This window comes from Neurospora hispaniola, assembly GCF_033458365.1.
Source record: "Neurospora hispaniola strain FGSC 10403 chromosome Unknown B0T23scaffold_14, whole genome shotgun sequence".
NCBI classification, from domain to species: Eukaryota; Fungi; Ascomycota; class Sordariomycetes; order Sordariales; family Sordariaceae; genus Neurospora; species Neurospora hispaniola.
Window position 1 is genome coordinate 151111 of NW_026944419.1, and position 25423 is coordinate 176533.

Here is a 25423-nt window from a genome sequence, read left to right on the forward strand (position 1 = left end):
CTTCCATGCCGCTCTCGTGTCCACTTCATCCTTTTTTCCCCTGTCGATTCTTCCACGACTCCAATTTTCTGAAAAATTCTCTTGCGACCCCAGTTCCGACTCCAATTCCGTCCACTCTCTCCTCAACAACGCTGGATGTCATGATGCTATCCGCCATCAGCCGAGGACCGGGTTGCTGCAACTGGAGCGAAACACGCGTCTCCACCTCTAGCGCCGTTCAGGGCGTTGAGCATGTGTCAATGTCACCCACGGTTTTTTGTCACCACTCTGCGACTCCAGCGCGAGATGGAGCACCATGAAGGGGGGGACCCGGAGGGCATTGGGAGGTTGACCCTCCTCACCTTCACAAGGCTGTGCCAGAGAAAAATCTTATCAGATTGATTAGATCAAGATCAAGGCAGCAACAGACAGCAGACATCACCGCAATCGGGCAATATCACCGATTTTGTCGACGATCCAGTCACCTCCGCCGTGTCCCAAAGTGGGAAGAGCAGCTCCTCTCATCCCCACTGTGGCCGGTGACTGACCACCACGAGCTGGAGTCTGGGAAAACGAAACGCGAGTTTCGGGCCTACGAAGCTTCTAGGGCAGCTTGGCTGAGGTGTCCCGGTTTTCTTGCTGGTTGTCTCCCATCCCATCATACGTAAACCTGCCTGCTCCGTTTTGTTGGTGTGCTGCAAATACCCTTGAATCCCTTCCTGCCTCGTCCTGAAGTCGTCAGTGGCCAGCCTGTCCGTCCTTGTATCGAGTGATACCATCTTCGTTGCTTTTGTCCCTTTACCTTGTACCCTTTGCTTCTCCTTGGCCTCCTACTCTCCCCTCCAACTGAACTCCTTAAATCGGGCCAATAACTTCTCTTCTCACAATACACAACATGTCTTCACCGGCGTTGGTACCAACAACCATCGAAGAGGGGGCCGTTCTCCCTCAGACGCAAAGACCATCTCTCCTTCACGGCCCAACAGATCCTCCTCTGGTCGACCTCACACTGGGAGAGCTGCTCAACCTCCAATGTCTGCACCACGGCACACAAGAAGCTCTCGTCATTCCATGGACTGGCGCAAGATGGACATACAACGAGCTCAACCACCAAAGTCAGCTCATGGCACGCGCTTTGTTGGGACTAGGAATTCGTGTAGGCGATAGGGTGGGCATCATGGCTGGAAACTGCGAGCAGTATGCGTCTCTTTTCTTTGCTGCCACGAGGATAGGCGCCATCCTCGTCATCCTCAACAACACGTATACCCCTACCGAAGCTCAGTATGCTTTGGAGTTCTCAGGTATGCTCCTCCGCGCACCAGCCACGCCCGGTATCGGTCCTAGTCAAGCTCACCCTTTCTAGACTGCAAGGTTCTCTTCACTACCAAGAAGATCGGTCGCCTCGATCAAGGGCCCCTGCTCGCCGAGCTCAAGATGAAGTCCAAGGCCCCCAAAGTGGTAATTATCAGGGAAGATAGCGAAGATTACCAGACGTATGATCAGTTGCTTTCTCAAGGGTTCAAGGTTAGCGTAGAACGTCTGCATCACATGGAGAGGAAGGTCCTCCCTCACCTGGTTTGCAACCTCCAGTTCACCAGTGGCACGACTGGCCTGCCCAAGGCCGCCATGCTCACGCATCAGTATGTCCATTTCCTATACTCATCAAACCTGTTGCCCCCCAGCTGACATTGTACCAGCAACATTGTTAACAACGCGCGCTTCATCGGTGACCGTATGAAGCTGGGCCCCGACGACGTTCTGTGCTGCCCCCCTCCTCTTTTCCACTGCTTCGGTCTTGTCCTTGGCCTCATGTCCGTCATGACCCACGGCGGCAAGATCGTCTACCCAGCCGAGGTTTTTGACGCACCCGCTACCCTCAAAGCCATCGTCGACGAACGCTGCACCGCCGTCCATGGTGTCCCCGCTATGTTTGACAGCATCCTCGCCCTCCCCGAAGCCAAGGATCTCAAGGCTGCCGATTTGCGTCTAAGGACAGGCATCATCGCCGGTGCCCCCGTGCCACGCTACCTGATGGAATTGCTCGTTTCGAAGCTTGGCATGACCGAGTTCACGTCAAGTTACGGACTGACTGAAGCGTCCCCGACCTGCTTCAACGCGCATACCGATGACCCGATCGACGTAAGGTTGACTACCGTCGGCACTCTGATGCCCCATGCCCACGCCAAGATTGTGGACAGAGATGGCCAGATCGTACCTATCGGCACCAAAGGAGAGCTTTGCATTGGTGGCTACCAGCTGCAAGCGGGATATTGGAACAACTCGGAGAAGACGAACGAGGTGATGATGAGGGATGAGTCCGGCATGTTGTGGTTGCACACCGGCGATGAGGCCGTCTTCAATGAGCAGGGATACTGCTCTATTACCGGACGCTTCAAGGACATCATCATCAGAGGTATGTTTCGTCATCACTTTCAGTTTAACCCAATACGCCTCCTTTCATGCTAACCTCGGCGGGCACACAGGTGGCGAAAACATCTACCCCCTCGAGATCGAGGAGCGTCTCATAGCTCACCCGGCCGTCTCCATGGCCGTTGTCGTGGGCCTCAAGGACCAGCACTACGGCGAAGTCGTCGGTGCCTTCCTCGGACTCGAGAATGGTCATCAGCCAATGAGCACAGAGGAGGTGCGCGAGTGGTGCAGGCGGAAGCTGGGTAAGCACAAGGCTCCCACGCACGTCTTCTATCTCGGCTTGGATGGCGTGCCTAGCACGGTCCCACTCACGGGAAGCGGAAAGGTGCGCAAGTTTGAGATGGCGCAGCTGGGTAATAAGCTATTGGAGGAGAGACGCAAGACTTCCAAGCTCTGAGGGAAGAAATTAGACGAGAAGAAGGTGCGCTTTGTCAATTTCTTGGGTATGTGCGAGCAGGGTAGCGAGGGGATAATGGCATGTTCATATTGTTTTCATTTGTAGGATAGATAAAATAATAATGGGAAAAGGGAACGGAAAGAAGAAAGTACTTGTTTCTATCTCTAATCCGCCTGTCCAATTCGTTGTTGAAGTGCGAAAAGCAAATTGATGAATTACGCGACAGACCCAACCAACCATGAAAGGATGAATTATCGTCTCGGATTAATGCAGAAGGATATTTTAGCGAGGAAAAGAGCACCTGTGTCCGAGGTGTTAAGTAACGAAAGAGCGGATGATAGATTACGCAGACGAGAACAACAGATGGAAATGAGGGGGAGAAAAAAGAAGCCAAAAAAGAAAACATTTTGCGCCAGCCGCGAATCGAACGCGGGGCCCATCGATGGCAACGATGGATTTTACCACTAAACCACTGGCGCATCTCATTGGTTGATACTAAACATGAGAATTACAGAATTGTATAGAGCAGAGTACACCGAAAAGGACGCTACATTTCGTAACGCGTGGAAGTCATACCCAACCCAGGTTTCCATTTCCCGGTGAATACAAGGTGGTCCTGGCAAGCCATCTGCTCTTGGAACAACCAGGCCGCCAATTAAGCAGTTTCTCAATTCCTTGCTCCCAAATTCTCAACTTTTCACTTTGGGCAGAACTCATAAGCACAAGAGGCCAGTTACGAAGATGGAAAGAAAGGAATGGAAGGAGCTGTAGATGTTAAACCAATAAATAATTTGAGCATGTGCTGTGCCTTCCTAAAACTTCAGCCATTACATGTGCTACTTTCCAGCTTCCATTTACCATTGTACATCAAAATTCAGGACACTCAACTTGAAACACCTCGTACCTCCCTTTTTCTTCAACTTTTTCCCCTCCCCCACCTTTTTTCTTTTCTTTTTTTTTTTTCCTTCACCAGTCAGCAACACCATCCCGTCCTTCTTTCCATTCGGTTCCTTATCCCGGAGCTAGCTCTAGCCCCTGTTCTAAGTGTAGTCCTCCTATCCCCTAACCCACCCCTCCAAAAAAAAAAAAAAAAAAAAAAAAAAAAAAAAAAAAAACCATCTAGTACGATACCAGTACATGTTCTCATCCAGCTTGATCGCCTCAGCCTCAGCGAGTATGTCTTCCAGATTTTAGCCAACGTCGGTGTACTTGCTTCGCAGTATGTGCTTGGCAACTCCAGTAGAGAGTGTGACATAGGTCATGCCATTGAGGTACGGGGGATCGTTGTAAGGGGTGTTGAAGGCGCTGGTGAAAGCGGACTGTGTGAGCACTGCTGATGATACTGTTTGCCGTTTCGTGAGCCTCGGGAATTTGAGGAAATTGGAGGGTAATTTCGTTCGCACCGACCATCCGCGTTTCTCCAGCATATAACGGTACGGTATCAAGGGACGTGACACTCGCCTGTTTAAGCACATCCTCACAATCATTGAACTCAGCAGCATTACATTTGATAGAGAACACATCACTAGCTTTCAGGTTGACGCATCCCTCCTTGAGTGTAGTCGTTGGTAGGGTGTTGTTCTTGTACGTCAGGACCAGTAAGGGACCGGTGACGGCGAAGGACTCGGCGAGAGTCTGAACCTATATGTCACCCCGGCAGAGCCTTTTAGGGCTTGTGGTAGTAGCATGCAGCTTTGAAAGCCCCATTGTAAGACATGACAAACATCTTAGCGTGATGATAGTCATCTTGTTCAGGAAAGCGCCTCTGAATTTATTGTGGTGAATGAAAGGGAAGACATTGTGGTGAGAGCGGGGAGCGAAGTGGGGTCTCGTATTTGGGCGAAATAATTCACACATTACTTCAAGGTGTATTGTCAAGTCTTATCTAGTATCCAGAACCTTGGGTTTATTCTTCTTGGGGATGGATCGTGTATTGACTTCAGTCAACCGATCGCAGAGCCAACACCGACAGGAAGTTGGGCGTCTGATGAAAAGTCAAACCCCGAAGATCCAAACGCCGGCAAACCTATGTCGGGGGAAAGGGTTAATATTGTGTCTATATACATTCGAACACGAAATCTGGTTGTTTCATCTACGTTCGTTGTATTTACCGCGAGAATTACCCACGACGAACTGTGTGCCTCAGGTACAAGTGCTGAGCATAGTATGAGTTGCTTATAGCTTTTTGGTACTGCGCGCTTAACTAATCAAATCATAGCGCCAGTGGTTTAGTGGTAAAATCCATCGTTGCCATCGATGGGCCCCGCGTTCGATTCGCGGCTGGCGCAGATTCAATTTCTTTTTTCTTTTCTTTCCCACATGCAGACAGTTTCATCCACCTTTTTGCTCCCCCCTTTGTTTGGTTAATAATGCAGTCAGAATCGAACTTTCGCTCTCCTTACGGCTTTTTGTATTGATGATATCTCCTTTATTTGATCAAATACTCGATCAAACCCTGTATCTGTAGGTACAGCGCAACATTGCCAAATACATTATAAATATTGAACAGACAGTAAGTAACCACTCTACTTTTCAGCACCGATGATGCAACGATAACGAAACAGTCAAGCTCAAGAACACGTTCGATATAATTCATCGCTTCATTTCATAAGCGTACTCCAAGCCCTCCAGCAGTGGTATCTATCCATGCAGTGTCCATCATACCCCAATACCAAATCCCATATCATAACACACGCCACGCCATGCTATGCTGTGACTCTTTCCTACTTTGTATAAAAAGCAAATAATTGCAGGCCAGCTTGACCCAGCTCAACCTACTTTTACAACACAGCCAATGAAAGATTTGCTCTCTTTACTCTCATTCGTAAATTCAAAGAGCTCCTTCCCTCGCACAGAACCCACTCAATCGCCTCAAAACTCAATAAACATATACTTCCTGATCAAGACTCTCGAAAACCCATGCTAAAACATGGAAACAAACACAGCCCGCTCGCTCATTCAATTCATGAAGCACTCCTGCCCCTCCTCTTGGGCGCCGGCGTCCCATTAACACTCATCCCCAGCCCCGCAGCAACCCTGCTTGCCCGTCTAGCAGCAGCAGTGACAACTGTCTTGCTGGTTGCGGCAGGTTCAGCCCTGGTCTTGATGACTTTGTGAGGGGTGGAGGTTGTCGACGTTGTCGATGTCGCCGGGGATAGCCTCGGCCTGCCAGGACCACGATGGAGGGCAGGGGGAGGCGGAGGTGGGGCGGCGGGAACCGAAGTCTTCGGCTTCGTGGTGGCCGTCACCTTGATAGGCGTCGGGACAAGTGATTTGCCGGAGCGGGTGGCGCGCTTGGGTGGGGCAGTGACCTTGGACAACGAGGTGGTGGGTTTTGGTGCCGGTGCCGGTTGTACTTTCGTTGTTGGCGTAGGGGCGGGCGCGGGAATGGGCGGAGCGCCAGCAGTCCGCCTAGTTGATGGTGTCGTCGCCGTCGGAGTCGCGACCTTCCTAGGCTTGGGGATGGAGGGTTTAGAGGTGGCCTCCGAAGCCGAATCGGTCCGGCTCTTAGCCTGGCTCTTTGATTTGAGCACCCTGGGGGTAGTAACCTTCTTGGAGCTCACTACTGGCTCATCAGCAAGCTCATCGATATCGTCGTCAAGGGCGGCATCTGCCTTGAGAACATCGGCAAGGAGAGAGCTGGAAAGAGCCCGAGTTTTGGAGTTAACAGACGGTGATGCTTCATCATCCTGGAACCTAGCCAGAGTTTCCGCCCACCGAACCCCCTTGTTCTTCTTTTTCTTCTCAGTCTCTATTGCTTTGTCGTTGTCAGCGGAACTAGAGCTATACACGTATTCTTTCCCTTGCTTCTTCATCTTTTCCATCTTCTTGAGCACGATCTGTGGGAACAAAGCGCTGCCCTTGTTTTTCCGAGTATTGTATCTCGTGACGGTAGCCAGATCCTTCTGGTCGCTACGCGCTCTGACCGTATCCATCATCTCCATCCCGGGCATGCGCACTGGAATGGTGGATTTAGCGATCGAGTTGGCGGATGGCGCCGATTTGAGGTTGATAAGGGTCTTGCGTTGGCGCGAAGACCGGCGAGGAGCACCTTCCGAATCCTCACCCTCAACAGGAGATGGGGAGCTCTCAACCAACGCCTTCCGACGCTTCACCGTCCGGGTGACAGGACTCTCTCCGGTCGTCTTGGGGCACTCCTCCTCGCTGGGTTCATTGCCCAGCTCGTCAAGCTTACGCTTTTTAGCTGGACTAGGGCTGTTAGGGCTCTTCTCGCTGAGGGGCGTCCTTTTGGGAGGAGTTTCAGAGTCCTCAGTAGGGAAGCCAGAATTGCCCTTGGGTGGGCTTCTATTTTCGAGTTCAGCTGCAGCGGCTGCTTTGGCACTCTTATCGGCGGCGACTTTGCTGATGAACTTCCGGATCATATCCGTCTCGGATTCTTCGTGCAGAGATCGCAAAGATAGAGTATCGTTTTCGACACGGAGGGGCTGCTCAGCGATCAAAGACACGTCGTCCTCATCGCTCGTCATCGAGTCCTCCGCCTCAACTTGTTCCACAACCTCGATTTCGTCTCCGCTGTTTGCGTCGTCGGAGCCGTCAGGAGACGATGTCGAGCCTTCCGAGGAATCTTCCGGGGTATTGCTAACGTCTTCTGACTCAGTAGCCTCAGCTTCACTGGGATCGCTCTCCTCCTCGGGAGTTGTGTCACGGATCTGGGAGGTGCTGGAGTCCTTAGGCGCATCTGCGCTAGAGGGTGATACTTCGTCAATGGTAGGTGGTTCAGCAGACATTGGATGGTCAGCAGATTCATCTTGTTCCATGACCGATGATGTGTCGGAGGCCCCATCCTCTTTATCCTCAGCAGGCGGGACACTAAGTTCGTTAGCATCCTTGTCCGTGCGAACAAAGGAGTCGACAAAGGAGGCTGACGAATCAATCTCTCCATTGTCTCTCACACCACCGCTCCGGGGTGATGAATGAGACACAGCTATGACATCTTCCGTCGCAGCAACGTGGTTCTCAGGCATTGTAAGGCCATCCTCGGAGACGGTTTCACCGTTGGGTGAGGATTGCTCCTCGTGACCCAACACCGCTTTGGGACTTGGCAGCCTACCATCCTCATCCTGAACAGTGCGACAGGGGCTGTTGGGCTCAATTGGGCGAGTAACATCATCATTCTCTTCCTTTATCGGACTTTCGTGTGTCGCTGGCTGCCTATTGTGCTCCTCAGTATTCACAAACTCCGCAGAGGGTTCAGACCGGATGGAGGATGCATCTTTAGCTGTTGTTTCCGGAATGCTGTTTTCTACGTCAGGAACGGGGGAAGCCGGTGTCTCAGTATCCGAGGTCACGGTTGTGGCTGGACGGGGAGATTCAGCCTCAACAGTAATGGTATCTTGGTCAGCAGCCGACGGTAGAGGTATTGTCTGCTGGATGGAACCCGAAGAGGCAACTGCATTTGCAGAGAGGTGGTTGACGTTGCCATCGGCACTGATTGCAGAACAGGGGACACTGATATCCGTGATTTCGGGCGACGGTTGGCGAGACATTGGACTAGAGGTCTTTTCCTCAACAGTTTCTTCTTGGGTGGGGTTTTCCTTGTGAGAGAAGATAACAGGCGAGGCGTTTATCTCAAGTGCTCCGAGCGTTGCCCGAGGAACATGTGCCGGGCTAATTGTCATGTTCTGGGGGACTTCATCGGAAACCTTGTCATCATGATCGGCAACGATAGCATGCGAGGCGTCGTCGCCATCACTTCCTGTGATGGTTTCACAAGCCGCCTCAATTTCCGAAGGCGTCTCTTCAGGCTTTTCTTTAGTGGACACAATTTCCTGCTGGGAGGCAGCAGGAGATGACGCTCCGAAAGTAGATTTCTCAGCGGCTGGTGCGGACGGCGCCTCAATGAGTAGTTCATGCGCCGCAGAGTAGCGCCTATGAGAAGTAGCAGACGGCTGCGCGCCAAAACCGAACTTCTCAGGCGTTGCCCTCCGGAGAGGTGTCGGGCTGGAAGGCGCCTCACTGGGAAGCTCATGTAGTACAGGAGTGCCCTCCTGGTGCATGGCAACGGGAGAGGATGCGTCAACACGAGGCGTTCCAAGATTGACCTGACCAAGAGGCGTTGGGCTTGAAGGCTTCGTTGGCGACGATCTGGTGGGCAGGTTGTGATGTTTGACAGGAGTAAATGTCTCTAGGATAGAATCTTCCTCCTCAAGAATGGTCGATAATCCTTCAGGATGTAAGGGTTCAAAGCCATCATTGAGCTCAGTTTCTGTGTTAGTTGGTTCCTCAACAACGAGCGGTGCCGGGGACTCTTTCCTCTCGGGTTGTTGGTCCGGAGAGATAGGCTCAGGGCTAGGGTCCCTGGATGCCTGTGCAAGGGGCAAGTTTGCATCGTTCTCGTTGTTTGTCACGTCCCCGGCGATATCGACGGCCGCCATTAAAGGAGTTGCGGGCGCAGATCCAACCGGCTCAACGGGCATAGAAACACCGTCATCAGCCTCTGAAGGCGACGCAACGGTGGGTTCCTCGACAGGGATTTGCGCACTTCGAGTTGGGGTTGGGGTCTGTACCCACGGTCGGACATCCTTCCTCCGATGACCGAAGATATCCAGGTTCGTCCCAACGTCAACCTCCAATGTCCGCGAAGGCGCATGTGGCGCCGGTTCTTGCTCAGCAGTTTGCTCTTGGGCGTCCTCCATGTTCTCTCGCGCAGCTTGGTCTTCGGAGCCAATGCAAGATGGATCCACCGATTTTCGGCGACTGGTCATGGTGGCATCCGCAACAGCTTGTACTGCCAAGCTGAAGCTGTGGCGTCGTTCTGGGGCATCGCGCTCAAACTCTTTGAGAAGCCTAGTAATGAAGCTGGGGCGATGCTCGCTTCTCCTTGCCGAAAGCAGCGAAATGCGTCTCCTGTTCTCATGCTCTGGAACTGACGGGGTCTCCGGAATAGGCTGGTCGAAGAGTAAAGGCGACAAGTGAAGAAGATGCGCAGGTGTGACTTCGCTGTCCGATTCGGAAACGCTTGCTGGTCGGATGGGCGTAGACTTGAGAGGGGTGGATTTGAGAGGGGTTTGTGCCGACAGGCTGGACCTCGACGGTTTGAGGATAACCTTTGTAGGAGTGGCACTGACCCTAAACTTTCGTAGTGGCGACTCGGCGACCTTTCTCGGGGACGATAGCTTTGTGGGTGACCGCTTGACTGGCGATAGGATGCGGGACTGTGGCGGTCTGATAGGTGAAAAGTCCATCTTGCTGGGCGATTCCTCCGATGGGATGAGTGACAGGCGGCTGCTAGCACGACGTGTCGATCGTCTCATCAATTGCTTGCCCTGGATCTGATGAGCTGGTTCGACCGTCTCGGGTTCGGCCGGCACGTTAAGCTCCATGTACGGCTGCATTTCGGCCAGCATGCGCGTAGGTTTCGTCGGTCGCTGGAGGGGCCAGCGCGAATTGTGTCGCTTTCTGGGGACGTAGTTGAGGCGGTCGTCGGGATAGGTAGCGCGTCGGGCTAGGATCTTTGCAACGAGGAGAGGATCGGGTGCTTCCCTGGCCAGATAGCTTGCTGCTGCCGAAAGGTAGGCTCTTGCCTCGGCCAGGTCAGGGGTTCCGTTGTGGACGGCATAGTATCTCTCGTCGACATTGTAGTTGGCAAAGGTCGGTACGTATCGTTCGCTGCGCGCGCGTTTTCGCTGTCCTCGGCCTCGACTGTCGAGCTCTACGAAGGCGGGGTCGACGGGTGGAGGAACAAGCAAACCACCAACGCGCTTCCAGATCTGGCGCGGGCCGCAGCGGCGGAGAGCAATAACGGGGACGCGCTCCCATGCTTTGGGAGAGGCGATATGCGGAGGTGCTAGAAAGTCGGCTGCGAGAAATGGTCGCCTGCGATAAGACACAGATGCGCGGTAAGTCATCATGTCCATGCGACAAGGTAAAATAAGTCTCGTAGGCGGTGACAAGACAGAAGAGGCAGACATACTCTTTGGAAAATGTGAAGATGGGAGTTTCGTGGAGAATGGCAGCGTTCAAGGCGCCGCCCGTAAAGTCCACCATTGTCGCAATTGGTGTCCCCGTCATGCAGCGACGTCTTTATGTCTTAGATATGTGTTGTTGTATAGTGTGTAGTGTATTGTGTTTAGCTAGGTATGCAGGATAACCGTGGTTCGTTGTCGCGCTGCTTGGACAGGAGACGGCAGTGGCTGCGATGAGTCCCGATGTAAACAAAGGTCGCTTTGCAAGAGAGAAAAAAAGACAAAAAGGAAAAAAAAAAAAAAGAAGAAGAAAAAAACTGGTTTGCGGAAACAGCAAGCAAATACGCGCCGAAAGTTATGCTTTGCCAACAATGCAATGGGTATCCGTCATGAGTCGTCGTGAGTACCGAAAAGGACGTGGGAAAGAAGAAGGTGTCGCATGTGTTTCTTTGCAAAGAGTGAGGGCCGCCGGGGGGTAACCTTCAAAGCAACAAATCGCGAAGCCACGGGAAGGTGTGACTTGTTGAGTGACAAACCCTCCAAAGTCTGTTTACATGCCGAGCAATCCGCCAATCATCTTGCACCGAATCTGGAGCTACATACTACATATCGCTATGCCAAGAAGCCACGCTCCACCTGCTTTCTACCCCACGCGGCCTGACGCCTGTGCCGCGAGCAAGACCAAAATTGAGGTACATACACCAAGTACCTCGACTGCGTTGCCTGCCTGATGCCGCTCTGTGACTGCACCCGCCTTATCTTCACGTGATCCCGAAATCTTTCATTCCCCAGCGAGGACCCTGCGCAGCGAACGGAAAGCCGGCCGGCGCACACGGCACCCATCTGATCGCAGTGAGAGAGCTCCAGACAGGTCCGGAACACGGAAGTGGAAATCCCCCCGGTTTTATTCGAGCACCGTAACGGACACCTCCGACCGTGACCCCGATTGTCCCCCGGTCCCCCCTTCCCCCTCCTCCCGTCTTCTCCGATCTTCTCCGACAGAAACCGACAACACAACGCTGTCAAAATGCCCAACAAGCCCATCCGTCTGCCGCCGCTGAAGCAGCTGCGCGTTCGCCAGGCCAACAAGGCCGAGGAGAACCCTTGCATCGCCGTCATGTCCTCGGTTCTCGGTACGCATTAAGCCTTCCTTCCTTCTTTCTTCCTTTCTTCCGTAGCACTTCTAGTCCGCCAATCAAGCAAAGCGAAGCGCAAAAGAGGAAAAGAAAGCCAACTAATTGCGCCTTCAAAAAACAGCTTGCTGGGCTTCCGCCGGTTACAACTCGGCCGGTTGCGCCACGGTCGAGAACGCCCTGCGCGCGTGCATGGACGCGCCCAAGCCTGCGCCCAAGCCCAACAACACCATCAACTACCACTTGTCTCGCTTCCAGGAGAGACTCACTCAGGGCAAGTCGAAGAAATAAGCGATGGGCGTGTACGACTCTGTGTCCCGACGACGACAACGACGACAACGACGACGAGGACGAGGACAAGGACAATAGGAAAGACGAGAGAAGAAAAAGACAAACGACAACTCAACCTTATATATACACTGTGGGGATCCAATCAAGACCGATCATAATTCCCACGCCCCTTCCCCCTCCCTCCTCTCAAAGAACTACTACAACCATGTTGATATCCCTGCGACGCCAACGCCATTGGAGGAGGCGGGAGAGTTGGGAGGATGTTAGAAGAGTTGTCGTCGTGGAAGAAGTTACTGGGAAACAATTGAAAGAGGATTGGTTTCGAAACAAAAATACGAGGCAAGACCAGTTTGCGCCCTGGTGTGATACCCCCCAAATGGAAGGAAGCAAGAGATGAAGATGGGAGAGGAGGAGGAGAGCGGAAGCACATAGGCAGACCAAGAAATGAGCTGGCATGGCCTACGATGTGCTGCTGGCGTCTTCACAAGTCAGTTCGGATATCCGGATGGCCAGCCGTTGAGGGTTGCTTGCTGCTGTACAATATTGTGGCAACATTAAAGGAAAAAGCATTTGGGAGAAGTGAGGCTTATGCTTATCCGGGCGTTTCAGTATACATTTGATTTTTTTAGAGGCATTGTAACAATACAACTTACATACATACATACTATAAGTTCATAAGATGCCGCCATGGTAGTTCATAAAAATAAATTACGACACTGCGTTTATCCCTCCTTGGGGAACATCACCGACCGATGAGTCCATTTGAAACGGTAAAAGGATCCTGATCATCAGATTTGCCCCCAGCCAAAGCATCATACTTGACCAAAGGGCGCTGTTTAAGAATTTAACAATGGAAATTTTTCTTTGAATGCAATGTTCCGACAAGGGTGGCTTCGAGAGAAGATCGTGGCCAATGTCTTTCGAGCAAGAGGTTTTTGTCCGGAACGGCAACACGAGAGCAAAACGAGGATGTTTGGATCTGTTTGCAAACAAAATCCACTCTTTAGTGTAGTGCTTGGTTTTCTGAACAAACTACTGGATCATCCCACGAATCATATTCACGAAGGTACACGTAAATGTCCAAGTAGTTGCTTACTCTTCACATTAACCGACGTTATAAAGTACCTAACCTAAGCTACTCTCTCCTCTGCTCTGCTCTAGACTCTATAAAAGACTGGAATAACTAAAAGACAAACAAACAACAAAAATGCGCAATTGGGTATTCATATCTGACTATAAAGATCAACCAAAAAAAAAAAAAAAAAAAAAGAGACAACAACTTCACTGACCGTCAACCCCTTCCTTCCTCCTCCCTTCTTTTCCTTCTTCCTCCATTCCGTCCATCTATTTTCACTCTCGGCCCGCTCGCGTCCTCCTTCTTGCTCCATGCTTCCCCTCTTGCCCATGGGAAACCACCAAAATTACCGGACCCGTTCCGCTTGCGTTCAAGCAACCACTGTTTGGACACCCGCCTTGACTTCTCTTTGATTTCCAGCAAAGAACTCACTCCAACTCCCATTCATCCGCGCGTTGTTCCCGTTGGAACCAAACCGAACAGAACAAGACGGAAGCAAGGAAACCGTTGCTCATCTCATCCCCTGGCATCCATCACATTTTAACCCGTCCTGACGAACCCGACTCGACAAAGACCGATACTCAAAGATCGACAAGGTATAAGACAGCAAATAGTCCTTCACTACGCAGAAATGATGAGAAAACGATGATGGGAAATAAGACAAATGAAAAGAGGGAAGGGAGCTTGACCCGTGATGATGATGATGATGACAAAGGAAAATCCAAGAAAATGCCCGTGTCTATAGCCGACACCGATAATAAATGATTCTTTGTGTGCGCGTGCGTGTGTGCTCTTTGGAGAGAGAGAGAGAGATAAGAGATGACAACTAAAGGAAATGGTGTGTGTATATAGGTGTCTGTGATGAGTCGTTTCTTAGAAGAAGAAGAAGCGTACGATGATGATGGTGATTATGCGAGTCCGCCTTTGTCTATGTTTGGAGAATCCATGCCTGCCAATCCTTGTTGCCGAGTTTCTGTCCCAAGACAAGATGATAAGTGAAAGATGGTACCCAAAAACCGAGAAGAGAAATGAGTTGTTTGTCGAGTTGAGTTGCCGAACAAATGAGGGACAGTGATAAGAGTGACAGAATGTGACGGACGTGAGAGGGATGAAAGACAGGTTGTTGCTGCTGCCTTTTTTTTTTTTTAACAATATGGTGCTGTCCAAGTTTATTCCAAAAAAGAAATGAGAAGACCGACGCAAGCGGGTGTGTTCGGAATTTTCTGGGAGCACACAATGCCACTTTGATGCCCTGCTCACTCCAACAGTTCCCCTTCGCAGTACAGGTCAATTTCCCCGGCGCTGTCTGGGTTGCGAAGCCCCTCACGCCAATCCGAAATGGCGATTTGAATATCATCGTCGCTCTCAATCATGACGAAGTCGCCATCCTCATCCCGGTACCGTAACCTCAAATTACCCCCGCCGATACTGCTACTGGTAAACCGCGAAAGCTTATTGTCGATGCGGTCAATCAGTTTCTCGTAGGTAATGTCGTAGAGCACAACCAATGTGATGTAGTTACCGGTATCGCAGTGAACCTTGACCTTCAGTTGCGTGGGGAGCATGTCGTCATCTGTGGGTGAGAGCGGGTTCTGTCCGGACATGATCGGTGCGGTACCGAGCGATGGGGTGATGTTTCGCGTTCCCTCAGTCGGGGCAAGAGGCGCCATGCCCGGTGGGGGCGGGCCAGATGGCGGAGGGAAGCCGGTGACACTGCCTGGTGTGCCCTGGCGGATAGGCTGTGGAGGGAACTGGTTCAATTGGCCTCCATAGTTCTTCCGCTCTCTGCCAGGGGAACCTGTCTGGGTCCGTAGAGGAAGGTCGTTTGCTGGGCTGCCGGTATTGCTCCTGGGAATGTTGGAATCATGGCGGGCATGGGTTAGATGGGCGGGAATGCCTGGCACCGCAGGTACCCCTGTCTGGTTGATGCGCGCAGCGGCCTGGCCAGCAATGTCCGGTGTACTATAACTCCGACTGCGTGCCTGCTGAAACTGGCTGTTATCCCCCCGGGGCATAACGGGCATCGAGGGTCCTCGTGGGTTCCTCCCGGTTCCTGGAGATGGGCCGTCTCGCGATGGCGCCCTTGGCATGGCAGGGGCCGTGTAGCGGTTACTGTCCTCCTGCCATCCTTGGGGGGTACCGGTCTTGGGGAAAGGATAGCCGGATCCGGCACCGGCGAAGATGCCGCTCGCTGTGCTCGTCCGACTCGAAGCGGGCGACTCGGCTACGGGAGAGAAGTAAGACTCGCCTGCTCGAACAGCGGGTGATGGCTGAAGGCCAACATTGAGAGGCGCAGGTGCCTGTGGAAGAGGGAATCGTGGAGGTGGTGCGCGAGCCATACCTGCTAGACTGTCGCTGGTGGCGGACCGCTGCCGTAGACTTGTGCTCGATCCATTCCGCGGCATTGTGCCTGGCATGGCAACGGTCGGGGCAGCAGCGTTATAGATGTCCTCGTCCTCTTCTTCGTCCTTGAAGGGATTCTCCAGTCCGTTGCCTTGCGAGGCGAGCCAGGCAAAGTTTGGCGGAGCTTGGTCAGGAGCAACTGGGGCCGCTTGTGTGTTCTGCTTTCGCTGTTCTTCCAGACCGGCGGCCCACTTCTTCATCATCTCTTCGGTCTGGAACTTGATCATGAAATTCTCCACGCCCGGATCGCCCTTCCACCATATTTGTACGGTATACGAGCCTGCACAGTCAGCAACTGTTGTGTTCCGCCGAGAATTCCAACTGTGTCGCTTACCAGGCTTGGAAATGGCTACTACATCGGTGACATTGGTCATGAAGATGCGGCCCTTGAGCTGTAGTTTGGCGAACTTGTTCCGCACCTTTGGTACGGATGATCGCGTCTTGTCCTTCTTGTCCTTGGCTTTAGTCGTAGTGAGTTCCTTGCAACAGAGCAAGATATTCTCAAAAAGATAGATCTCATACTGCTGAGGAAGGTTAGCGGTCCGTTATCAGCTCGTCTTGTACCAGCAAAAGGAGGAACGCATGCGCCAGGGCGAGATACGTACGTCCTTCTCTTGTTCACTCTTGCCCGTTATAACAGTGTATACTCCGTGTAGGAGCAGACTTCCAAAGTTGTCCACCTTATGGCTCTTCCAGTCGTCTACTCGGTGTATAAGGTCCTGCAAGGCCTCTTCGAGGATGTTCTTATCAACGGCCGAATTGGCTTTCATCAAGACCCGTTCAGCAGCAGCAATTCCGGCAGCTAAATCTTCCTTGGTGTGCTCGTCCTCGCTCTTCTTGAGCAGATCCTTTAAGAACAAGCCAATTAGTATGCGCATTAGTACCATCAAAAGGACGCAGCATCCATACCTTGAGCAAAAGCGGGTACTTGACCAGTCTCTGCATAGGCTTGAGGAGGAAACCATCAAGGGTATTAAAATCACACGCGACCGGATGGCCAGCCTCTTGGATCTTGTCAAACACTTGCGTCGCAACCTGGGCTGCCTTTCTTTGGTTCGCGATAAAGGGTTGGTAAATGCCAAAGTTCTCTTCAGCTGCGACGAACAAGCTTCCCCATTCCTGCCTAGCCTGCGGCATCGAATTTGTTGTTTCTACCCTGATGAGGAACTTTCGTTGATGATCCAAGATGGCGTTGATATTAAGGAATATGTCGTGGATGAATTCGCCAGGGATAACGCTCCTGTGTTCCAGCGTCCTCTTTAGGTCGTGGAGGTTCTCGAGATCCTGTACGTATTTGCGCTCCGTGTCTACCAGTTCTCGAACAATGTAATCGCGATGGGTCATCTTAGAACCCGGCTGCGTGATATCATCTTCGGGGTATGGCAGGGTTTGGAGCAAGAGGCCCCGTTTTTCGGCAAGATCGAGCACATAGTTGATAACAGAAGTCACCTGGTTTCCGAACATGTGCTCTCGTCAGAATACACTGTTCCATCAAGTGTGCAGGTTAAAAAAAGGGGGGGCGCCATAAGACTCGCTCACCTTGACAAAGCCGGTGGTATCCTCCCCTGTAAGGTCGGCGACGATAAAGCATTCGGTAACGGGAGGGACGAGGTCGCTCAAGCAGGCCTTGACGAATTCCATAATGGCGCGTTTGGACCGTCGCGCTTCCGTCTCGTTCGGCCTCTGATCGACGTGTAGCGGTTTCTCGGGTTGGAGCGCATTGTAGATGGTGAGCAGGGGCAAACCGGTGCGAAGGAGCTTCCAGAGGGCCTCGACGGGGCCATCATGGCCATTCTCCTGCTCGCGCTGCAGTTGTTCTAGATAGCCCTCGAAGCCGGGAACCTGGGCGAGGCGTTGTTTGAGCGACAAACATATTTGGTACAGCGATCGCGAGGCGTCGGCTCTCTGGTTGATGATGTTTGTGGTGGCGACAACCTGGCCGTTCACGGGGGTAACGGCGGTGGCGGACGAAGTGAGCGAGCTGAGCGAAGTAGAGGAGTTGAAGGCCGTCGAGCCCGAAAGCTGGCTCGCGCGCGCGGCGTTGGACAGGCTCATGTTGTTCAATCTGGCGACGCCGTCGGTCGACGCTTGAAATACAGGGGCGGTGTTCGTTCGTAGAAGAGCAGCATGGGCCATAGTATACTTTAGGTCTCCATTCGCAAATGGTCGGTGGAGACTCGTGCTTGGTGCCGCGAGGCGCGGGGGGGGGGGGGAGGGAAGAGGAGCCGGGAGGGGGGGTGGGTGGGTGTGTGTTTGCCCTTTGGAGGCTCGAGGGGGTTTAACGTTCAACGTTCAACGGCTTTCGGGCGCCGGCGGGCTGTAATTGCTGCTGCTGCTGCTGCTGCTGCTGCTGCTACTGCGGTGTGTGGGAGACACTGATTGACTGGGCGTGATGGATGGACGGGACTGACGGGGTCGGGGTTGCCGTGCTGCGAGATGCGTCCTGCTGCTGCTGCGTGCTGTTGTTGTGGTGGTGGTGCAAATGCCGACTGCGCTGGGCGATTGATTGACTGTAGGTGATTTCGTTGCAACTTGCGAGGCCGGGGGTAGCAGCAGAGCCCTCAATCAACGCGAGTGGAGAGCGAAGATTAGGGAGGAGATGGCTGGATGCCGGGTATCGCTCAACGGCGCTTGCTTGGCTGCCTTGCTTGCTACTACCTAGGTAGGTACCGATGGAAATGTCCGACACGCGTGGAGAGATGAAAGGTTCACTTGTGGCGTTCTTGGTTAAGAGGAACCGGGTCAATTGCTGGGTCTTTGCAGAAGAAGCACAAAGTTAAAAGTTGTCAAATGAATGAGTGGGAGAAGAATAATCCGAAAATGGTCCAGTACGTCAATCAATGACTGATACGTAGTAGGAGTAGAGGTAGAACGGGGAATGGACGGGAGCGAGTGGGTTCACTTGTGGTGCTGAATGACACAACCTAACTGACGGGGTTGCTATCGTTATCGCGGTTCTGGCGTCGGCAACTAAAGTACGCTGTTGCTCTGCGCCTCCTTTGCGGCGATGTGTATTTCGATTGAGTCCGTGGTCTGTGTGTGTGGTCTGTGATATCGCGGGTACAAACAAGGCGCCCTCGTGTTGGTTTCTTGAAGGGAAGTGGTTACCTGCTTGGTTTCATTCCGCGTCGCTTAAGGTAGTGACTCGCCCCCAAGTCACGCTGAGCCGTTGAGAAATTGTCAAGGCAAGTACCGATCGGGGAAGGGAGACGGCAGATGGTTCGTTACATATGTACACTACACTACTAGGTAGGTAGGTAGGTTAGGTAAGAAAGGAAAGGTGTCCGGTCCCTTCAGCCCCGGAAGGCTGTCCTTAATTCAAATGCTCGAAACTTGAGCCCCCGCAATCCGACGATATCTTTTTTCTGTCTAAGCGGTTCGATACGTCGTTACAAACAGAGGCTAGGGACTCGTGGCAACTAATTAATTCTGGTTGGTCGATGGGCAGAGTACACGATACGGGCAGTCGTCCAGTCAACGTGCAGGCACACACTTCAGGGTAGGGGTTTAGCTTCTGGCTCTGTGGGTTTCGGGCTCGTACTGTTTTGGCGTGGTCGGCTGCTGCTGATTCCTGTCACTGAATACCTCATAGGTTAAATAGAGAGCGAGGTAAGGAGGTGGTGTAGGATGGAGGTAGGAGGCCGGTGGCCTATTGGGGTGGGAGGGTGTGCGAGATTGACGAGGGCGGGCGGCGGCTGATCTCTTGCGGCGATGGCTTGATGCCGCCGCCAGCTTTCCAAGAGGATGTGCCTCGACTGGATGGATCTTTGCAGGCGGGATCACGGCATGGCTCCATAAAAAAATAATCACCGGATCATGATGACTCTTTGCCAAAGCGCCAAATTGAACTGGGCTTCTGAAGGTCTGTCTGTCTGTGTCAGGTTCTACCGAGCGTTTAAACTAGGTACCTATCTCCAGGGTTTCGCCCTTTCTGGTGATGACATCCAGATAAGGACGCTCGAACTGAAGAATATAGCCGAGTATGTCACCAACACGAGCTGGGTGTGAAAAACCACACCCACCACTCGTACCAATGCAAATACGTGCGTACGGGTTGAAAGTGTAACGAGATTGGGTTTCATGGGGCGCTCGCGGATGCAAGGGCGAGAGTCAATTCTCCATCATGTTTGGATGATCCAGTCCGACTGCTATTTGTGTGCGCATAAACGTATCCATCTGCAAGTGGGATGATCTTGTGTCTAGCTACACTACTGCAGCATGGTAGGCATTTACTACGACACCATGACATTCTCTCATCCTCAGTACAGGAAGAGGATGGAAGTGGAAGTAATCAACATCATGGTAGCCGCTCTGGAGTTTCGGATGGAAAGAGCAAAGGAAAAAGAATAACAATGTTCGAATGTAATGGCATTGATTTGAGTGTACAGTTCGGCATGAAAGTTGCCCCTCTCTTAGGTCTTTGAGTGTATGTGGTAGTAGTATCGTCCCACAAGAAAACGGAATTAAAACAAAAAAGAAAGGGTCGTGAGGCTCTCTCGTCACAACTCCCTCGCGCTTCCTCTTTGGCTCGACTGGCTCCACACATTGGGCATTGATCAAATCAGGGTCCCCGCCCAGGGTTCCCTTTTCGAGCTTTCGCAGACCCACTCCAAAAGGCACCAAAAGCACGCTAGCCTTCTTTCGGCTTCACTGTCCGGTGACAGTGGGGAACCCCGGAAAGCTTGGATGATGGATGTCCAGATGCGAGGACGGAAATTAAAAAAGGATCGAGTCCACAACATTAGTGAAGACAAAATCCCATCATGGTGAGCATGCCAGATATACAAGTTTCCACATTCAGGTTGGGATACCTAATCTATGTAGTTACACAAGGTGCCAAGGTAGTATTCGTCTGCAGCGTCTCCCTCTCACCTCGCTTCCCACGTGGCTGCCATCTGCTTCTTCTTCTTCTTCTTCTTCTTCCTGTTCCATCTCCAGGGTCAAAGACCGTTCAAGTCGTTCGGTCGTGAAGCGAGGCACTAGCAACCTGGAAAGGGGTGAGGAAGGGGGTGGGAGAACGCTTGAAACGCTCATCTCCGAGTGCCGAGTTGGTCACACGAGGGGACTGCTGATACCCAAACGAGCTTGATAGGGTCAAGGCCCAAGTATACATACGTATGAAGCGAGAGAACAAGACCAATTCGCCTCTATTCCATTCAAAGTCTGAGATAGATATGTCTCTAGCAAAAGCCAAAGTCTAGTAGTCTATATCCCGAGTTTCTCTCAAAAACGCAAATAATCCAACTCCACATTCCTCGCCAACTTCGCAGCACTCGTCGCAGTCGCATAACCACACCCAAGACCAGCGCCATAACTCCCTTCAACCTCCTTGATCCTCCTCTTATTACCCCTATGACCTCCTCCTCCCATGCTGCCCAGCAAATCACTCAAGCCGACGCCATACGCTGCTGATCCGCCGCTTGGGCCCTCTCCTCCTCCCTTCGCGCATCCATCTTTGCCACCACCTGCCGCACCCCCTTGATATTCCCTCACAAAATCGTGTTCATTGACAACATCAACATCGTCATGCTCATGGTCATAATTCCCGTCGTCTTCAACATCCACCTCTCGACAAAGAGACAGGTCAAAGTTTATACCCGCCGCCGACACCAGCGCGTCGATGATGGCTGACTTGTCAAATTTGGGAAAGAGGTCCGGGTGGTCTTGCTTAGTTACGCGGGCGTCTCGTTTATAGGGTGGTGCGTTTGGGGACTGCTGCTCACGTTGGTGGGGATGAGTGATTTGTTGGAACCTGGCCAAGTGGTGGTGGCTTGTCGTTGTTGGTGTGGGCATCGGCGCCATGGTGGTGTTTGGAATGGATGTAAGCGCGGCGGGGTTGATGGTTTTGCTGGCATTCGATGTTACGGCGATAGGGGGTAACGGCTCGGCAAGCCATTCTTCGATGATGTTGCTGTCTGAATCCTCTTCCTGAGCTGAAGCTGTGAATGGAGCCGGGACAGAGACTGAGACTTTGGAATCCTGAGTGGCTTCAGAGGAGGCCTTGCCCGGATCATTCTTTGGCCTCCCCGAATCTGAGCTATCCTCGGTGGCGGTCCTGTTGGCATCAGTGCCCGAAGCAAGAAGGATATCTGCAGTCTCTTCTGCCGTGTCGCTGCCCTCCTTGTGGCTATGAGAAGACACAGTTGGCGTGCTAGCAGCTCTGGAAACAGAGTCTGTTTCGGCATCCTCTTGATTCGACTCCTCTACTCCTTGTTGCTGCTCCTCACTCGGCTCCTCCATTACCGTATCAAGCGCCGTGGCTTCCAAAAAGACAAAATCGAAGAGCGCGCTGTTGTCATTGTACGTGTCCGGAATCGGCATGTTATCGCCTTTGGCCTGAACATCCCCGGAATCCCTAGGAGAAGTCAATGGTGGCGTAGGATATGAAGAGGTGCCACCAAAACCACCGGTGTTGAAAAATGAAGGAGGAAGAGAACCACCAAGATCGGATGCCCTTCGGCTCGGGCCATTGCACCTCTGTCTCTTTGGAGGAGGATGTCCGTGCTCCTCAAACAAATCATTCTCCGGTTGTTGCCGACCAGAAAATTGCGGGCAGCCATGGGTGTCTCCGCCACTACTGGAAATCGAGCCGCGGGTAGCCCAGTCGGGGGCGCCAAAGTTCAGGCCGACATTAGGAGTACTGTAGCTTCTCTGATGGGTGTACTGAAGGAACGGAGGAGGCGCCGATACTGTCACTTCTGGCGACGTCTTCGACTGAGCGTGAGGATAGCTTACGCCGGTGACAACCTCGTTGCGGATGTCTACCAACATCGATTTTAGCAGGCGGTACATCCTCGCTGCCGGCTGGTAGATATAGCACATGTCGTATATCGCCGCCGACAAAACCTGCAGGTATCGTAGGTTGCTCTGCTGGTCAAGCTCAGCAGTCCGGTTCGCAAGGGCTGCCATCAGAGCAATCGCTGACGTGCCCGCCTGCTGGATAGCAAAGATGGGTAGCCGCCTGCTGTCGAACCGGAGACGGTGATGCCAGAAGATACGGGCGACGCGGATGGCATGCTGGGTACACATACGGCGGGCAACGGCAACTCTATGGTGATGGCTGATGCCCGGGAGCGACCCGCCGGACTGACCATATGACCTGGTAGAATTTGATCCGTCCTCATCACCGTATATAGCCCAAGGCCGGTGGAGCAGAATCATGCACGTGTGGAATTGTTGATGGAGCATAAAGAAACCAACAGGCGCTGCTTGAACGTTGGCGGGGTTCCAGGCCAAAAAGTCCGGTAAGCGGCGGTACCACGCTTGCAGTTTTCTGTCCAGCGCAAACAATCGTTGGTAGGCCTCCTCTCCTGCCTTGTTGTTTGCAAACAACAGCTCGGTATATTCGTGTTGGTTCTGCATCTCCAGAATCTTGGCCGCTATGCTCATGAGCTCGAGGAGGTGTTGGTGAAGGGAGATCTCCGGTGACTGAGACGTCACCATATCAAAAGGGGTCGTGGGTGATGCAGTCGACTTGGCTGGGCCCTTCCTTGGCTTGAGCCCCAGCTCTATGCCAATGTCGCGATTCCGGATGCTTGGGGAACGGCCGAGTAGAAGCGCCCAGTATCTGTCGAACAAAACACACGCCGTCATGACCCGCCGACGTAGTGGTTCTTCAGCCCTGAGAACCTCGCTGTCGCTGACCGGCACGTTTACGTGCAGTCCGATGTCGATAGCCAATCGGTTTGCCATACCAGAATATAGCCAGCCAGTTGCGTCCCTGCCAGCGGCAAACTCGAGGTCTGCGAGAATGAGGAGCGCCTGGATGCTCGGTATGCCGCCTGGCCTCTCCAGTTCAGCATCCAACATGGACTTGGACTCCCGGTGGAACGTGCTCTCCCAGCTCCCGAGCATCAACCTTTTCAGATCTTCTCTGTTTCGCTCCGAAAATCTGTACCCGGCAGCAAGCATCGTGATATGAAGGAATACCGAGTAGTGCCTCGGGTTCTGGCTCTTTCGGCCTAACTCGAATATTTCACGGTCCACGACTTGAACCGCGGGGTTGTAATGGCCCCAGAAGCAGCTCATAAGGTGGTCATGAGTGGATGGGCCAAGAATATTGATGACACGCTCGACACGGCTTGCGTGATCTATCGTCCCTGGTGGGCTGGGCTGCGAGGTGTTTTGGGCGTGGACGTGGCTACTCGCTGTAAAACCAAAGTACTGCAGCCTCCCTGACATGACAGAGAACCTGCTCTTTACACCCAAGAATTGGCGTACATCTCCCTTCCATGGGGAGGCGAACTCTGGAAAAAGTGTAGAGTCATAGCTTGGGGCTTTGAGTGTTTGTTTATTGTCATCGATAGGATCTGTTTGTACTTCTTCCGCGCTGAATTTCGGTGGCGAGGGGTAATCTGCGACCATGGAGGAATTGGCCTGATTCGGGCCAGGAGTCTCAAAGTCTTCACAGAACCGAACATCATGTTTTTCGTGTTCCTGCATTTCTTTCGCTTCTTGTCTCGTCTTTGGAGGATGGACGGCTGGAGGGGGGGCGACGCCTCTTTCTCTCAGCATCTTCTCCAAGAGAGTAATTCGGCTGGACAAGGATGACATGTATGCTTTGGATATAGGCCTCTTGAAGTGTCAGATATGTCAAATTGCGGTATCATGTCGGTCCTGGTACACACCTTCGCCTCTCGTCATCGTTTCTTATAATACACTCTGCTCCGGTCTTCTTACACTGTGTGCACCCGGACTCTCCTTCGGGCACTACACAACGTATCCGCCTTTCCCGGCAGGAAGCGCAAGCAACTGAGGCCCGGTGACGCACTTGTTGTTTGCTCGAGGACCTTGGGGTATGTGATGTAAAGTCAGGACTTGAGGATTCGCTAACTCCCGCGGAGGGAGATCTGTCGTTTCGATGCAGGGTGGACATGGGGAGTGTCTAAGTTGAGGTGCGGGAGCCGGACGAAGATCAAAGACGAGTTGGAGTGAAACGGCTGGAAAGGAACACTGGGTCGGTGAAGCGTCTGGTTACCACCGTAAAGTAGGATGAGTTGTCAAGAAGATGAAAGTTGTAAAATCTCGTCGAGTGGCTGGAGGAACACGAACAACGTCTACTGGCAGCCATGGAGAACAGCGTCATCCATGATCCAGTTAACAATGATCAGCCTCTGTCACGATTTGCTGCCATGTTATGCCCGTTAGCAAGAGCCGTGACCAAGAGAGACGAACCTGGGCCCCTGGCTTCTCCGCATCTCAGGCTGGGTGTGGGCAAGAAATCCCCCCCCTTATCCACTCGGTCCGCGATCGAACTTCCCCCGAAAGAGACCCACCTGGATAGTTGATGGAGTTCTCGAAGTCGTTGGATTGCCCCTTAGGCACTAGCGCTTCCAACAGGCACCGCAAAGACCCCGCCCTTTTTGCGCGTCGGAACGCGGGGGATAATCTGGGGAGAGCGGAGAGGTCCACTGTGAATCTCTTTGTTTTTCTTCTCTTTTAGTGTGGTTGGGATGGCAATCTTGTTGGCTCCCAGTTCTCCCTCTTATCTCCAATTTTGCACTGCGAGTTCTCAAACTCTTATGGATACGACATGGTGACTTTCAGTGTCGAATTGGGGGCTGTCAACGCGGGACGTCATTGGACACTGATAGTCCGTCGGGATTCGGGTTTATTTTCGAAGAGGCAGCACCTATCAGCTTCACATATTTTGCTGGATGAAGATGTACAGTATGCGGCTCGCTGAATGTGCCGAGGACCATCAGTTAACCCGGTGGAGCACATTGTATGCAACCGTTAAACCCGACCAACAATGGCACGCTAAAGCTGGACACGTTTGGAGAGGCCGGGG

General features: G+C 52.6%; 5 protein-coding genes and 2 non-coding genes across 7 annotated transcripts; 3 read left to right on the plus strand and 4 right to left on the minus strand.

Moving 5' to 3' along the window:
- The first annotated feature begins 543 nt into the window (after positions 1-543).
- Positions 544-2823, plus strand: B0T23DRAFT_56901 (uncharacterized protein). The gene is made up of 4 exons (XM_062841478.1): positions 544-1280; positions 1343-1619; positions 1677-2392; positions 2463-2823. Exons 1-4 carry the CDS (start codon positions 875-877, stop codon positions 2804-2806), a joined length of 1743 nt encoding a protein of 580 aa, XP_062687760.1. The 5' UTR covers positions 544-874; the 3' UTR covers positions 2807-2823.
- Positions 2824-3214: 391 nt separating this feature from the next.
- Positions 3215-3285, minus strand: B0T23DRAFT_t439. Its single transcript has one exon. It is a non-coding gene; the product is annotated as a tRNA-Gly (tRNA).
- A 1738-nt stretch (positions 3286-5023) lies between these two features.
- On the plus strand, positions 5024-5094 carry B0T23DRAFT_t435. The gene has a single exon. It is a non-coding gene; the product is annotated as a tRNA-Gly (tRNA).
- A 491-nt stretch (positions 5095-5585) lies between these two features.
- On the minus strand, positions 5586-11048 carry B0T23DRAFT_56909 (uncharacterized protein). The gene is made up of 2 exons (XM_062841479.1): positions 10740-11048; positions 5586-10642 (listed from the first exon to the last, which is right to left on the minus strand). The coding sequence occupies exons 1-2, from the start codon at positions 10835-10837 to the stop codon at positions 5770-5772; spliced, it is 4971 nt and encodes a 1656-aa protein (XP_062687761.1). The 5' UTR covers positions 10838-11048; the 3' UTR covers positions 5586-5769.
- Positions 11049-11758: 710 nt separating this feature from the next.
- B0T23DRAFT_433454 (mitochondrial ribosomal protein 10) lies at positions 11759-12155 on the plus strand (the record flags this gene model as incomplete). The annotated part of the gene is made up of 2 exons (XM_062840449.1): positions 11759-11864; positions 11989-12155. The coding sequence occupies 2 exons, from the start codon at positions 11759-11761 to the stop codon at positions 12153-12155; spliced, it is 273 nt and encodes a 90-aa protein (XP_062687762.1).
- Positions 12156-14486: 2331 nt separating this feature from the next.
- B0T23DRAFT_328151 (uncharacterized protein) lies at positions 14487-17688 on the minus strand (the record flags this gene model as incomplete). Its single annotated transcript, XM_062835665.1, has 4 exons — positions 14487-16157; positions 16239-16481; positions 16543-17082; positions 17173-17688. 4 exons carry the CDS (start codon positions 17686-17688, stop codon positions 14487-14489), a joined length of 2970 nt encoding a protein of 989 aa, XP_062687763.1.
- A 3101-nt stretch (positions 17689-20789) lies between these two features.
- Positions 20790-24713, minus strand: B0T23DRAFT_56950 (fungal-specific transcription factor domain-containing protein). The gene is made up of 2 exons (XM_062841480.1): positions 24261-24713; positions 20790-24205 (listed from the first exon to the last, which is right to left on the minus strand). Exons 1-2 carry the CDS (start codon positions 24506-24508, stop codon positions 20857-20859), a joined length of 3597 nt encoding a protein of 1198 aa, XP_062687764.1. The 5' UTR covers positions 24509-24713; the 3' UTR covers positions 20790-20856.
- Between the last annotated feature and the right edge of the window lie 710 nt (positions 24714-25423).